The sequence below is a fragment of the Sorex araneus genome, chromosome 6, assembly GCF_027595985.1.
Source record: "Sorex araneus isolate mSorAra2 chromosome 6, mSorAra2.pri, whole genome shotgun sequence".
Lineage (NCBI taxonomy): Eukaryota > Metazoa > Chordata > Mammalia > Eulipotyphla > Soricidae > Sorex > Sorex araneus.
The window spans coordinates 110,850,480-110,865,087 of record NC_073307.1 but is presented as its reverse complement, the minus strand read 5'-3'; the positions used below and the strand labels follow the sequence as shown (position 1 = coordinate 110,865,087).

General features: G+C 41.7%; 1 protein-coding gene across 5 annotated transcripts in view; it reads left to right on the top strand.

Moving 5' to 3' along the window:
• Window positions 1-14,608, top strand: part of DENND5A (DENN domain containing 5A) — a 105,713-nt gene that overhangs the window by 27,729 nt on the left and 63,376 nt on the right. For 3 of the 5 annotated variants that reach the window (XM_055141909.1, XM_055141908.1, XM_055141912.1), the window contains exons 2-3: window positions 12,936-13,007; window positions 13,755-13,864. The exons of 1 other annotated variant lie outside the window; for it this stretch is intronic. In XM_055141909.1, the coding sequence (XP_054997884.1) occupies window positions 12,936-13,007; window positions 13,755-13,864 (182 nt within the window). The remainder of the gene's footprint in view (window positions 1-12,935; window positions 13,008-13,754; window positions 13,865-14,608) is intronic. One more of the 5 variants, XM_055141910.1, reaches the window with a different exon arrangement.

Below are 14,608 nucleotides of genomic sequence, written 5' to 3'. Positions count from 1 at the left end.
GGGTCAGACCCAGTGATGCTCAGGGGTTACTCCTGGCTTTTCACTCAGGAATCACTCCTGGCAGTCCTTGGGGGACCATATGGGATGCTGGGAATCAAACCTGGGTCAGCCGCATGCAAGGCAAACACCCTACCCGCTGTGCTATCACTCCAACCCCTCTGACTTCATTTTTAATTTCATTGATTAAAATTCTCTTTTTAAAAATCGGCTGTTTAATTTTTTGAACTTTGTTCTACTTTTTAAGTTTTTAAATTTTATTTTTTATAAAGTTGTTCACAATGATTTATTACATTCCAATTCAACTCCAATCCCACCACCATTACATTTTCCCACCACTGTTACTTCAAATTTATCACCACAACCCAAGCCTTCCCTAAAGACAGATGCTAAATTATTTATTTTGTATTGCTAGTGTGAGTAATCAACTAAAATTGATCCAAAAGTTTTCCTTAGACGAAAGTATATGAAAATTGTATCTCATCTTGGAGCCATTAAGCTCCTGTAAAAGAGATCACTAATGTGTTGTTACAGGTTGAGCCTTTTTTGATCAAGATTGGTTGCCTTCTACTTTATACCCTACAAATGTGGTATGCTGTTCTTGGTGTATCAGTTGCATAAAGTATTAGATGTCGTGGCCATGTGCTCCACGAATTCTAAAATTTTAAATAGAATGCTAGAGCTGGAGTTAAATTTTTAACTGGATGGTGATTTTGGGGTCTGGAGGCATCTCTGTGGAGTGTTTCTCTCTTCCGAGACTTATTTGTGAGCTATTAATGAGCTTCTGTGGTAGGTCACGGGCATGACATTAATGGCTTGAGGTAGGTCATGGGCATGACTACGAGGGACCCGGGAGCACAGGGAGATGGGAGAAGGAGGCCCATTCCTGACTCTGGGAAAGCCTGGGGAGTTAAGTCTCAAAATCCCCCTAGGAGCCGGAGCGATAGCACAGTGGGTAGGTCGTTTGCCTTGCACGCGGCTGACCTAGTTTAATCCCCGGCATCCCATATGGTCCCCCAAGCACTGCCAGGAGTAATTCCTGAGTGAAAAGCCAGGAGTACCCCTGAGCATCGCTGGGTGTGACCCAAAAAGAAAAAAAAATCAAAATCCCCCTACCTGGGTTTTTTAAAGGATTCATTCTCGTGCGTGAGGGGCTCATCCTGAACCTGTGAAGATCGGCCTTGAGCATGGCGATGATTGGGTTCTAGAGGTTTGCAGCTGCTGGGGTTCTGTTGGGGCAGGTGGAGGGACACACCTGCCCCCCTCAGGGGTACCTGGATGAAGTCAACCTGGTTCTGGGTGAGGAGACATCTCTGCAGCATGCTGCTCTCTTCTAAGATTTATTTGCAAGTCTCCTGTCTGCTTTATTATTATTTTTTAACTACATCTGGCAGTGTTTAGAATTAAGGCATGGGTCTCTGCTTAGGAATCACTCCTGGGGGTGCTTCAGGGACCATATGTGATACCAGGGATTCAACTGGGGTTGGCTTCATGCAAGGTAAGCACATGTCTATTTCAACAGCCCAAATTTGTCATGTCTTAGGGATACCTTATAGCTATCATAGGAAAACATGTTTCTCTACAGGCTTTTATATAGAACAGTGGTAACTACCCTGCCATGATGTGTGTGTGTGTGTGTGTGTGTGTGTGTGTGGCTTTTTTAGTGTAGTAAGGAAGACACAAGCAAATGACAACTGAAAATGAAGAGCTTGGGAGGAAGAAATAGTTATCTTCTCTTAGAATTGAATGCAGTTTAAAAATACATTCTGAGAATTTTAGAATGTAGACAGATCATTTTGTCAGCTGCTTGCTGTTTAATTACTTTGTGTACAGTAAATGCAGGGTTGCCAAGGGTGGGCTCTTTGCAGGTGTTACTGAAAGCTCTGAATCTAGCTTTCCATAGCTGTAGTGCTCTGTTGCTGCTATAACCAGCTGCTTGCTGATTTTGCCAGTCTTCTTTAGTATAGATTGCTAAATGTATTTTGAGAGATGAAATTTGCTGGAAAAGAGTTTCAGAAAAATAAGTTGAAAGAAGCAATCAAAAAATGAGATGATTTGAAGTGGTACTTATTTACTAAAAGAAGGTTGAAAATTATTATTTTTGCAGGGAGTGGGGGATGCTCTAGGGTTACTTCTGGCTCTGTACTTGGGAATTACTCATGGTGGTGCTTAGGAGACCTTATGGGATGCTGGAAATCGAACCTGGGTTGACTGCATACAAGGCAGACATCCTACCTGTCACTACTATCACTCCAGCCCCAGAAGGTGAAAATTCTTAATATCATCTTCTGGTGAACAAAACCTGAAAATTTGTGAGAATTCATTATAAATGCAGTAACCTGGTATTAGGGAGATATCTAAGAAAATGAGCTCAAAGGGCTGGAGTGCATGCTCTGCATGCTGGAGCCCCAGGTTGATCTGAAATTGCATGGTCCCCAGACATTGTGGAGCACGGATCCAGGGGTAGTCCCTGACAGTCACTATTGTGGCCCTAACTCTTCTCCCTCACTCCCAAAATTTAATAACTTTTTTGGGGGGGTTTGTTTTTGGGTCATACCTGGTGGTACTCAGGGCTTACTCCTGGTTCTATGCTCAGGGTTTACTCCTGGCTGGCTTGGGGGGCCATATGAGGTGCTGGGGTTCAAACCTGGGTTGGCCACATGCAAGGCGAGGCCCTATGTGTTGTGTTATCACTCCAGCCCCCATATTTAATAACTTTTCTGTTACCATTATTAGTTTTTGAGGCAGGTGCCTTTGAATTAAAAATTGATCATAGTTTTGATTTGTGTCGTTCTTGTTGTTCTAATTCACTGAAAGTTACTGAGTTAGGAAGGGAACTTGACTAAGAATCTAACATAGAGTTGGTATTACAGCTTCCCCAGCATTCAGTTTTCTTTTTGTTTGTTTGGACTATACCCCAAACCCAGCTGTGCTCACTCAGGTCTTACTCCTTGCTCTCTATGCTTAGGGATCACTCCTAGTGTTGCATAGAAGGACCATATGTGGTACCTGGTATTGAACCTGGGTCAGCTGTGTGTAAGGCAGGAACTTTACCTGTTGTAAATTGCAGCCTCAGCATGCAATTTTTGGCCTTTCTCTTTCTCCTCCCCTCCCCCACCACCTCCTCCTTCCCTTTTCCTCCCTCTTCCTCTTCCTTTTATTTCTCTTTTCTTCCTTCTCCCTTATTGGCAGCAAGCAGGCTATTGGGACTATCTTGTTTAAATAATCACCAGAAGAGTTTTTTGTTTGTTTGTTTTGTTTGGTATTTGGCCCACACCTGGTGGTGCTCAGGGCTTATGCCTGGCTTAGTACTCAGGGATTGCTTTGAAAGGCATGGGGGACCATATAGCATGCTGATTGAACCTGGGTCTGTTGCATGTAAAGCAAGGCCCCTACCTGCTGTACTATCATTCCCCCCACCCCCACCCCCCAATTTATTTATATATGTATATATGTATGTTAAGAAGTTGTTCTGTTCATGATGATTTATTACATTAAGTATTCCAACACCAGTCCCATCACCATTGCCCCTTCCTATCACCATTATTTCCAAATTTCCCAGCCACCCTTCAAGCCTGTCCCTATAACAGGCCCTGAATAATTTATTTTATATTGTTTGTTCTAAATAACTCACTAAAATGATCAAAAAATATTTCCTTTGAAGAAAGTGTGTGAATATTGTTGCAGCTCACTATAGAGCCATTAAACTCTTGTAGACGAGATTACTAACATGTTGTTACAGGTTAGGCCTTATGTGTATTTATATTTTCTTTTTTTAAAATTTTTTTTAAATTAAAAAAAATTTAATTTTATAAAGTAGGTCACAATATTTGTTTACATTTAATATTCAAACACCAATCCCACCACCTTTATACCTTCCTACCACCATAATTCGGGTGTTTCTATCCCAAACCACAATCTCTGCCCCAAAACCAAAATAATATAATATTTCCCTCCAAGGTTGGTTGCCTCCTACTTTGAATCCTATCAAGTATGGTGTGGTACTCTTGGACTATGGGTAGGGTGTGTCCTATGAAGTGCTGTGCAGCTGCAAAGTGTTGTGCGGCTGCACTTTTATCCAAGATAAAATTTACGAGTGGGTGAGGCTCGGCTCGAGTGTGTGGAGAGTGGCCGTGAGTATTGGCAAGGTTCAATTCTGAAGGTTTTCAGCTTCCAGGGCTGGTCTCTTGGAGCAGGGAAGGGAGTCTCACTTGCCTCCCCTCTGGGGCACTCTGAGTAAAACAGCCTGTCTTGAAGTCTGGCAGCATGGTAATGGCAAGGGGTCATGTTGCTCCCTTCCTCGAGAGAAGGACATGTGATGTATTTGTATCTTCTTAACCGAGATTGGTTGCCTTCTACTTTACATCCCATTCAATATTTATCAGTCCCCACCCCCTTTTGGGAGGGGGGAGCTCAGGGGCTTATTCCTGGCTCTGCCCTCAAGAATTACTCCTGGCGGTGTTTGGAGGAACTTTATGGGATGCTGGGACCAAACTCATTCAAGGCAAGGGCCCTCTCCGGGTTACTATGTCTCTCTGGCCCCAGAAGGGATGTTTATAGAGGAAGAAAGGGCAGGCTGAAGACCAATGGGTACCAAATGAACAATAGAACCCTTCAATGGACTTCTCTTTCTATCTTTCTCTTTCTCTGTTTTTCCAAATCTCCTTCCATGCTTCCATTGTCAGTATGCCGCTTTGGTGACCAGGATTGAACTCATAATTATTTTTATTTCTTTCTTTCTGCTACTGCTCTGCTGCAGAGATTCTTGCCAGCTGTAGACTTCAGCTTTTGATCCTTCCCTGAAGATCCTATCCTCAAACCCGTGATTAAAATGCTTTGATTTCTGCCCTGCCTCCCTCCTCCCCCCTCCGCCCCCTGCAATACACACACATTTTATTATTATTATTTTTTTAAGTCTGAGTATACTTTTTAAAGAAATTTGGAAAAGACTTAGATGATTCCTTGCAAGCCTCTAGGGCCATTTGTAGTGCCAGGTATCAAACCTGTTTTGGCTACATGGAAATTGGAAGGCAGTTACCTTACCTGCTGTACTACCTCTTTGTCTATGAACTTTACTAAAACTTTAGTCTGTTCTCATATTCTTATTTTGTTGTGTGGGGAGGGTGGATTTGGACCATACTCGGCAGTGTTCAGGGTCACCTCCGGTGGGCTCCGGGATGTGGGATGCCGGGATCAAACCCAGGTAGGCCGTGTGCAGGGCAAATACTCTACCTGCTGTACTATTACTCCAGCCCCTGTTCTCATATTCTTAAAAACAAACAAACACCCAAGAGACTGGAGAAATTACTCACTGGGCTCAGAGTGCATGCTTGCATGTAGGAAGCCAGGGTTTGTTCTTTAGCAGTACATGATCCCTGGAATTCTGAGCTGGGAGTAGCCCCTGCCACCATCAGATGTGGTCTAAAATAAATAAAACAAACCAAAAAATCAGGGACAGGAAATGGCTCAAAGGGCTAGAGGCATTTTTTAACCTCTGCCTTAATTTTCTCATTAACCCAGTGGTTACTGAGAGGCATATTTACTCTCCATGTGCTTGAAGTTTGTTTTTCTTTTTTGTAGTTGAATATAGTTTTATAGTATAACTAGTAAAATATTTGATATTATTTTTGTATTTGAATATTTATTAGTAATTGTTTTTGCATTCCAGCATATAATCTTTTTTGTTATGGGGGGGGGCTTTTTGGGTCACACCCGGCAATGCACAGGGGTTACTTCTGGCTCTGCACTCAGGAATTACTCCTGGTGGCGCTAGGGGGACCATATGGGATGCTGAGGATTGAACCTGGGTCAGCCACGTGCAAAGCAAATGCCCTACCTGCTGTGCTATCAGTCCAGCCCAGTAGCATATAATCCTATATTTGAAATAATTCTGTGTTAACCTTAAAAAAAAGTAGATGCTACTGTTTTTGGAGTGAAATGTCTATAAATGTTCATTAAACCTTTTTGTCCTAGGTCATTGTTCTAGATCAGTGATATTTATTTGAGAGGGTCAGTTTTGGGCCATACTTGTTAATGCTCAGGGGCTACTCCCTGCTCTGTGCTTAAGGTTACAATCAAAGTAAGTACCTTAACTCCTGTACTATCTCTCCATCACTGTTACTTTCTTATTCTGTTTGGTTAATCTGCTCCTAGTTTAAGTGGCGTGTTAAAAACCCTTACACCCAGTCCTGCTCAGGGGTTATTCTTTTTTTTTTTTTTTTTTTTTGCTTTTTTTTTTTTTTTTTGGGTCACACCTGGCGATGCACAGGGGTTAATCCTGGCTCTGCACTCAGGAATTACCCCTGGCCGTGCTCAGGGGACCATATGGGATGCTGGGATTTGAACCCGGGTCGGCCGCGTGCAAGGCAAACGCCCTACCCGCTGTGCTATCTCTCCAGCCCCTCAGGGGTTATTCTTGGAAGTGCTTGGGAACTGTGTTTGGTGCTGGGGATTGATTTGGGGTTAGTTGCATAGGCAAGGCCCTTAATCCTTGTATTCTCTTTGGTCCCTTGGATCTCTTTGTTGTACTAAGTCTTTAATCATTATCTTTTTTGTTGTTGTTGTTGTTGTTCCTTATGTTTTTGCAGCACACTAGGCAGTGCTGAGGGACTTACTTTCAGGTTGTTGCTTGCGGGTTATTCCTTAGGTGCTCAGAGATACCTGTAAGGACTGGAGATTGAACCTGGACCTTTTGCATGCAAAGCATGTGCTCTAACCCTTTGAGTTGTTGCCCCAGCCCTGTTTTAATTACCTTATTAAGCTTGGAAGTATGTGTTATCTGATGTAAATATACTTCTACTTATCTTATAAATTACCATTTGCCCGAAGGGTTATTTTTCAGCCTTTAATTTGAAGCCTGTGTTTATCTTGAAAGCTAAAATGTGGTTCATGTTGGCAGCAGAAAGTTTCATTCTTGGTGGAGGTCTTTGGGGGAATACTGGGAGCAGCCAGGGCTTTATCTGGCAATGTTCAGTGGCTTTGTTGTACTGAGATTTAACCAGGGCCCTGGGCACACAAGTCACATGCTTCAGCCCTTTAAGCTGTCTCCTTGGTCCTTGATTTAAATTACTATTTTTTTTGGGGGGGGGCACATCTGGTAATACTCAGAGCTTACTACTAGCTCTGCACTAATGGATCATACCTGGTGCACTTGGGGGACCATGTATGGTGCTGGGGATTGAACCTAGGTAGTCCGCCTGCAAGGCAAATGCCCTGCCTGGTGTACTATCGCTCTGTCCCCACCTTTCCTAAATTTTATTGTTTTTTTTTTCCTAAATTTTAAAGTTAAATAAAAATAATTATTTAAAAAGTAGGGGCCAGAATGATAGTACAGCAGGTAGGGTGCTTACCTTGCATGTGGACAATCTAGATTCTATGCCTAGCATCCCGTATGGTCACTGAGTCCACTAGAAGTGATTCCTGAGCATAGAGCCAGGTGTAAGCCCTGAGCACTTCTAGGTATGGCCCAAAAACCAAAAGAAAAATTATTAAAAAGTATTATAGTTTAGGTAATATGGTTATAATAGTGTTAACTTTTATGATGATGGGGGCCAAAGCAGTAGTTCAGAGGGTAATGTGTTTGCCTTGCACACAATCAACCTTGGTTTGATGTCCAGCATCCCATATAGTTCCCTGAGCTCACCAGGAGTAATTTTTTTAAAAAATATTTTTATTGAATCACCATGTGGAAAGTTACAAAGTTCTCAGGTTTATGTCTCAGTTATACAATATTCAAACACCCATCCCTTCACCAGTGCCCATATTCCACCACCAAAAACCCCAGTATACCCCCCCGCCCCCGTCCCCCCCATCCCCAACTGTATAACTGATGAATTTCACTTCATTTTCTCTTTACCTTGATTACGTTCCATATTTCTACACAAAACTCACTATTGTTGTTGGAGTTTCCCCCAAGAAAGACAGCCCTACTACCAAGGAAGCATTTGATAATTAGTTTTCCATTGCTGAGAATGAAGAGATATGTAGCCCCACCTCTCCAAGTACATAACTCTTTTTTTTTTCCTTTTTCCTTTTCCTTCCCCCCCCCCCTCATCCTCATTCCCGCGCCTCATAGTATGGTAGACACCACTCCGTGTTTCTCCCTGAAAATGGGAAACAACCGGGAAAGAGGGATATTTCTCCTTCTCGGCTGGCGTGAGGCTGTTGCTTAGTTCACAGTCCAGAGAAATGGCTGCTACTTTAATAACCTTCAATATTTCAACAAAAACTCATTGTTATTATTTGGAGATTCCCCCCCAAGTAAGACCTATTAAGAAGGAATCGTTTCACATTGCTGACAATTAGGAGATGTTAAGTCGCGGCCGCGCGGTTTTGGATTTCTGTATAAAGTCCAGGGAAAATTCTGCCAGAAATTGCATAGCCCAGCTCACAGTCCCAGTGCATTGCTGAAAGAAGCCGCTCTGGGTGCCACAATGGGTTAGAAGACTCTGGAATCAAAGTCTTTAGGCGCAGAGGGTCCGTTTCACTCTCAGCAGCTCCGAATTTATCTGGGCCGAGGGCGTGCTGGTTACACCCACTTCCCATGATTCCCTAAGAGCCCCAAGTGTAAAAATCGTATACCTCTGGGTTAGGAGTCTTAGAAGATGGCTCCTGCCATGTGGATGCTGCTGCCGCCGCCATTTTCCGTGCAGGAAGACAGGACGGGGAGGAAAGATCCACCCCGGGCAGTACGGAGTTGTAGCCCAGTTCACAGTCCCAGTGCATTGCTATTAGAAGCTGCGCTGGATGCCCGAATGTGTTAGGTCTCTGGAATCAAAGTCTTTAGGCGCAGAGGGTCCATTTCACGCTCAGCAGCTCCGAATTTATCTCACCAGGAGTAATTTCTGAGCACAGAGCCAGAAGTAGTAACCCCTGAGCATTGCTGTGTGTGGCCCCAAAACCAAAACCAAATACTCCAAAACCATTTATGATGGTGGCACACATTTTTGCACCTTTATCATCTCTAGTTTCTAATTTTTTCCCCATAATTTTCTTTTAAGATTGTTCTTAGGTTTATACATCAAGTTCTATCTTGTAACCTATTATTGGGTAAATTGAGTTTACATTCATTTTAGTTGGCTGCAGTTCTACTCACCTTCTCCTTTCTCTGAATTGTGTATATTTGGTTTCTTTTACTTCTAGGTGAAATTGCTTTAAATTGCTTTTCATTTTATGAGACCTTTTTTTAAATTTTTTATTTTATTGAATCACCATGTGGAAGGTTACAAAGTTCTCAGGCTTATGTCTCAGTTATACAATATTCAAACACCTATCCCTTCACCAGTGCCCATATTCCACCACCAAAAACCCCAGTATACTTCCCGCCCCCACCCTCACCCCCAACTACGTAACTGATGAATTTCGCTTCATTTTCTCTTTACCTTGATTATATTCCATTTTTCTACACAAAACTCACTATTGTTGTTGGAGTTTCCCCCAAGAAAGACAGCCCTACTACCAAGGAAGCATTTGATAATTAGTTTTCCATTGCTTAGAATGAAGAGATATGTAGTCCCACTGCTCCAAGTACATAACTCTTTTTTTTCCTTTTCCTTTTTTTTTCTTCTCATCCCCCTTCCTGCGCCTCATAATATGGTGGACACCACGCCACATTTCTCCCCGAAAATGGGAAACAACCGGGAAAGAGGGATATTTCCTCTTCTTGGCCGACGTGGGGCTATGGCTTAGTTCACAGTCTAGAGAAATGGCTGCTACTTTGGTTACCTTCAATATTTCAACAAAAAACTCACTTACTGTTTGGAGTTTCCCCCCAAAGTCAGACCTGCTAAAAAGGAACCGTTGCACATTGCTGACAATTAAGAGATGTTAAGTTTTGGTTTCGGAATTCTGTATAAAGTCCAGGGAAAATTCTGCCAGAAATTGCATAGCCCAGCTCACAGTCCCAGTGCATTGCTGAAAGAAGCCGCTCTGGGTGCCACAATGGGTTAGAAGACCTCTGGAATCAAAGTCTTTAGGAGCAGATGGTCCGTTTCGCGCTCAGCAGTTCTGGATTTATCTGGGCTGAGGGCACATTTTATGAGACCCTTTAATATGTCTTGCAAAGGCTGGTTTTGTAGTAATGAATTTTATATAGTTGAGATACCTCTGGGATAATTTAGAATAGAGGTTCCTAAACTTATTTGTTCTGTTGTCTCCTTTTCAGAAAAATAAATTATTCAGGGCTCCCTATGGATATCTACCTTGTTTAAGTGAATAAACAGAAAACATTTCCTAATTACTTTCTAGACTACTATCAACCATCTCCCCCACTAATAGTTCCAGTGCTGGTATTAATTCTTTTGGAAACACTGACTTAGAGTAGATTTATCCCCATCCTGTGTTGGTGGAGAATGCGTTTTCTTCTTCTTTTTTCTTTTCTTTTTGGTTTGTGGACCTCACCTGATGATGCTTAGGAGTTACTCCTGCTCTGCGTTCTGGAATTACTCCTGGCAGTATTTGGGGAACTATAAGATGCTGGGGATTGAATCTGGGTTGGCCATGTGCCAGGCAAGTGCCTTACCCACTCTGCTATATATATAGCCCCAAATATGCATCTTCTTTTTTTATTTAGAATGTTCTTGTTCTTGTTCTTCTTGTTCTTGCTGCTGCTGCTGCTGCTCCTCCTCCTCCTCCTCCTCCTCCTCCTTCTCCTCCTCCTCCTCCTCCTCCTCCTCCTCCTCCTCCTCCTCCTCCTCCTCCTCCTCCTCCTCTTCTTCTTCTTCTTCTTCTTCTTCTTCTTCTTCTTCTTCTTCTTCTTCTTCTTCTTCTTCTTCTTCTTCTTCTCCTTCTCCTCCTTCTCCTCCTCCTTCTTCTTTCTTCCTTCTTCCTTCTTTCTTCTTCCTTCTTTCTTCTTCCTTCTTCTTCCTTCTTCTTCTTCATTATTATTATTATTATTATTATTATTATTATTATTATTCACTGTGTTTTAAAGCTTTCCTGTTTGAGTTTCAGTCATACAATGATCAATCACCCAACCCTCCACCAGTGCACATCTTCCACCACCAAGAACCCTAGTATCACCCCCCATTTCACCCCTCCCCCTGCCTCTATGGCAGACAATCTCCCCCATACTCTCTTTTGTATTGCTTGTTATGAATAGCATAAGATGTTGCGCAGCCACAAGAGCAGCCACGTGCTCCTGGAACTCCAAAATTCCAGATGATTAGGGTCTGGAGAAATCTTTGCAGTGAGCTGCTCTGTTCGGAGATTCTTTTGTGTGTCTCTGGATCATGGCCTCCAAGAAGCTTAAGTAGCAGCCAGAGGCAGTTTGTGGGCATAACCTCTAGAGTCCCATGGAGACAGGGGAATGAGAAGGACCGGCCCATCCCCTATCCCTTGAGGCCTGGAGTTTGCGGTCACTGAGCCTGCATACCTGAACTTCTCATTGAGTTTTGGAAGTTAGTGGCCGCTGGGGCCTTTAGGGGCCTGGTGGAGGGATGACACCTACCCCACCACCATCCCCACCCCACCCCCAGTCTGAGGCACCCCAGTGAATTAAAGTCCAGAGGCATCTGTGCAGCGAGCTGCTCAGTTCAGAGATTTTTTTTGTGTATCTCTGGATCATGGCCCTTGTTTTTTCTCTTTTCCAGAGAAATAAACTATTGGCGTATGCCCTGCAGGGCATGCCCTCTCGCCTGCAGTGCGCTGTGCTGCTGGCTCTAACTGTGGTTTTTGATCTCTTTCAAGATTTATGGGTCTCTGAAATAAGGCTAATAAATGAGGTTGTATAGCTGAGCCAGAGGTTGTTTGTGAGTGTGGCTCCCACATACCTAACTTTTGGCTGTTTAATTTCTTGGTAAACTTGATCCTAAGTTGTTGGGGTCCAGCCAAAGGCTGGACAATTTTGAGATATCAGGAAGTCTGAAGGCATACATAAACTGAAGATCTGGAAACTCCTAGCTAATAATGTCCCTCAGAAATGGTTATTTGTGGGGGGGGGGGAAATGGTTATTTGTGTTTTTTTTTCTTTTTTTAAAATGTTTTTTACAGTAAGGTGCTTGAGGATAGCTACTTCAATTGGTTTATCTCTGTCCTTCCAAACTTAGTCCTTATATAATATGGGTTACTCAGTAAATTGGAATAGTATTCAATGAAATTGTTCTTGATTATGTTTCCTTATGCAGCTATCATAGAAAAATTTCATATTTTATAATAATGGCAAAAAAATCACATATTTTTCTATGATAGCTACTGTATTTATTTGAAATATGTACATTGAATTTTTCCCCTACCCTTTAGTATCTTAAGAGAAGCAATATTGGGTCAGAGCATTAGTACAGTGGGTAGAGGTTTTGCTTTGCATGAGGCTGATCAGAGTTAGATTCCTGGCGTTTCATATGATTTTTTGAGAACCACCAGGTGTAATTCCTGAGTGCAGAGCTAGGAATAACCTTGAGCATCACTGGATGTACACCTCCCCAACCCCACCAAACAAACAAAAAGCAAAGCAAAGTAATATTTTGGTTTCGATAGATAGTACAAGGGATAATGCCAGTTCCCAGCATTATATATATGGTCCCGAGAGTACCTGCAAGAGTGGCCCCTACAAATCTAACATTGCTAGATGTGCTCTCCCCCTACAAACACACAAAAAAGTAATATCTGGCCATTATACTTTCAGATAAAAGTGGTTTTATAGTTAGTTAATAGCTATTGAGCTCTTTATACTATATTGTAATGTTTTCAAGCTTAATGAATTTTAATCATTAGTAGCTCTGCAGTTAGCACAGTTTTATTTAAATGATAGAGCAGAAATTATGAGAAGTACTGAAAAGTACCACATATAGTGAAGGTAAATGTGAATTTTTTGTTTTAGGTAAGTGTATATAAACACATTTTATTTATTGCTTCATGATATATGTTTCATACTGGTGTCATGGTCAGGAACTTTGAATAATACTGCTTTATTGTAATACTCTGTTATTTCATTTATCATATAGCGTTATGCCAGTACATACAGGCTTCTAAAGCCAGGGATGGTGGCAGCCCTTTCATTTCGAGTACAACTGAAGGTAAAACTAAAACTGAGCACACTTAAAGCTTTCTGGTGGTTCTTATATGTCTTTCCAGTGGCATTTTGTACTCTTTAGCCTTTTAACTTTTCTGTGCCTTTTATTTAAAACCAGATTTTTCACATTTGTATCCCTCTAGGTGGTGGGTTCTTTCGTTTTCTTTTTCACTTTAATGTTCTTTTGTATGTTCTAGTACTTTTTGGAGAGGGAAGGGGAAAAGAGCAGAATAAAAAAAATTTCAAGTGATTAAAAAACTTTGAAGTGATTCTGACTTCACAGAATAGCTCATTTGTTTTATTTATAATCTCCTTTCTACATGTCTCGAATGTCTGTATTTCTGATGAGATCATAGAAGTGCATACTTCATTCTACATTTAAAATAAATTGTGCTTCTATAATGTTGTTAGTAGACTTCGAGCTAACTAAATGTGACTTTCAGGGAAAAAAATGAATAAATTGTTTATTATTTTTTGTCCTTTCTGCCCTCTGTCCTAGGAAAATTAACCATTACATTTAATTTCATTTTGAAGAAAACAAATAGCTAGAAGTGTTCATTATTTATCGTGCTAAAACTTTCTTAGCTTTTTTTACTGATTTAATAACTGCAATGCTTTTCCTGTTCTTAGATGGTTGGCATACTAACCCCTTTGCCTTCGTTCTGTACCTTGCTGGACTACCAAACTCAGACTTTGCATAGCCCCATGATTTAAAGGGACTTTGTAGAAAAAAAATTTTTTTTTCTTGTAGGGGAAAATTTTGAGCAGACACCATTGAGACGAACTTTCAAATCTAAGGTCCTTGCAAGATATCCTGAAAATGTAGAATGGAATCCTTTTGATCAAGATGCAGTCGGAATGGTTAGTATTTGTTAGCTGTACTTATGAAATAATTTGTGGCGGTATTGTGAGTTCAGACATGTAGCAGTGGTTCCAAATACCAATGACATTTGAAAAAGGTGCTCTACACTTACTGTTCATGTTTCTGTATTTTGATTACTGTATCCAGAATACTAAAAGTCACAATTTGTTTCTATTATATTATACTAATGCATATACTGGGACTTTTTTGTGGAACTGAGTTACTTATAATGTTGATTTTTTTTTTCCCTTTTTGGTCACACCTGGCGATACTCAGGGGTTACTCCTGGCTCTGCACTCAGAAATTACTCCTGGCAGTGCTCAGGGGACCATATAGGATGCTGGGACTCAAACCTGGGTTGGCCGAGTGCAAGGCAAACACCCTACCCGCTGTGCTATCACTCCAGCCCCTAAAGCAGTTTTCTTTCTATTTATTTATTTATTTATTTATTTCGCTTTTTGGGTCACACCCGGCGATGCATAGGGGTTATTCCTGGCTTTGCGCTCAGGAATTACTCCTGGCGGTGCTCAGTGGACCATATGGGATGCTGGGAATCGAACCTGGGTTGGCCGAGTGCAAGGCAAACACCCTACCCGCTGTGCTATCTCTCCAGTTCCCAGCAGTTTTCTTTTAATCTGTTTTATATACACCAGAAATGGGTACTTTCATTTATCATACTAGATAGAACAGTATTTAAAATCTTATATAGAAGAATAGTATTATGAATGAGCTAGCCCTTCAAA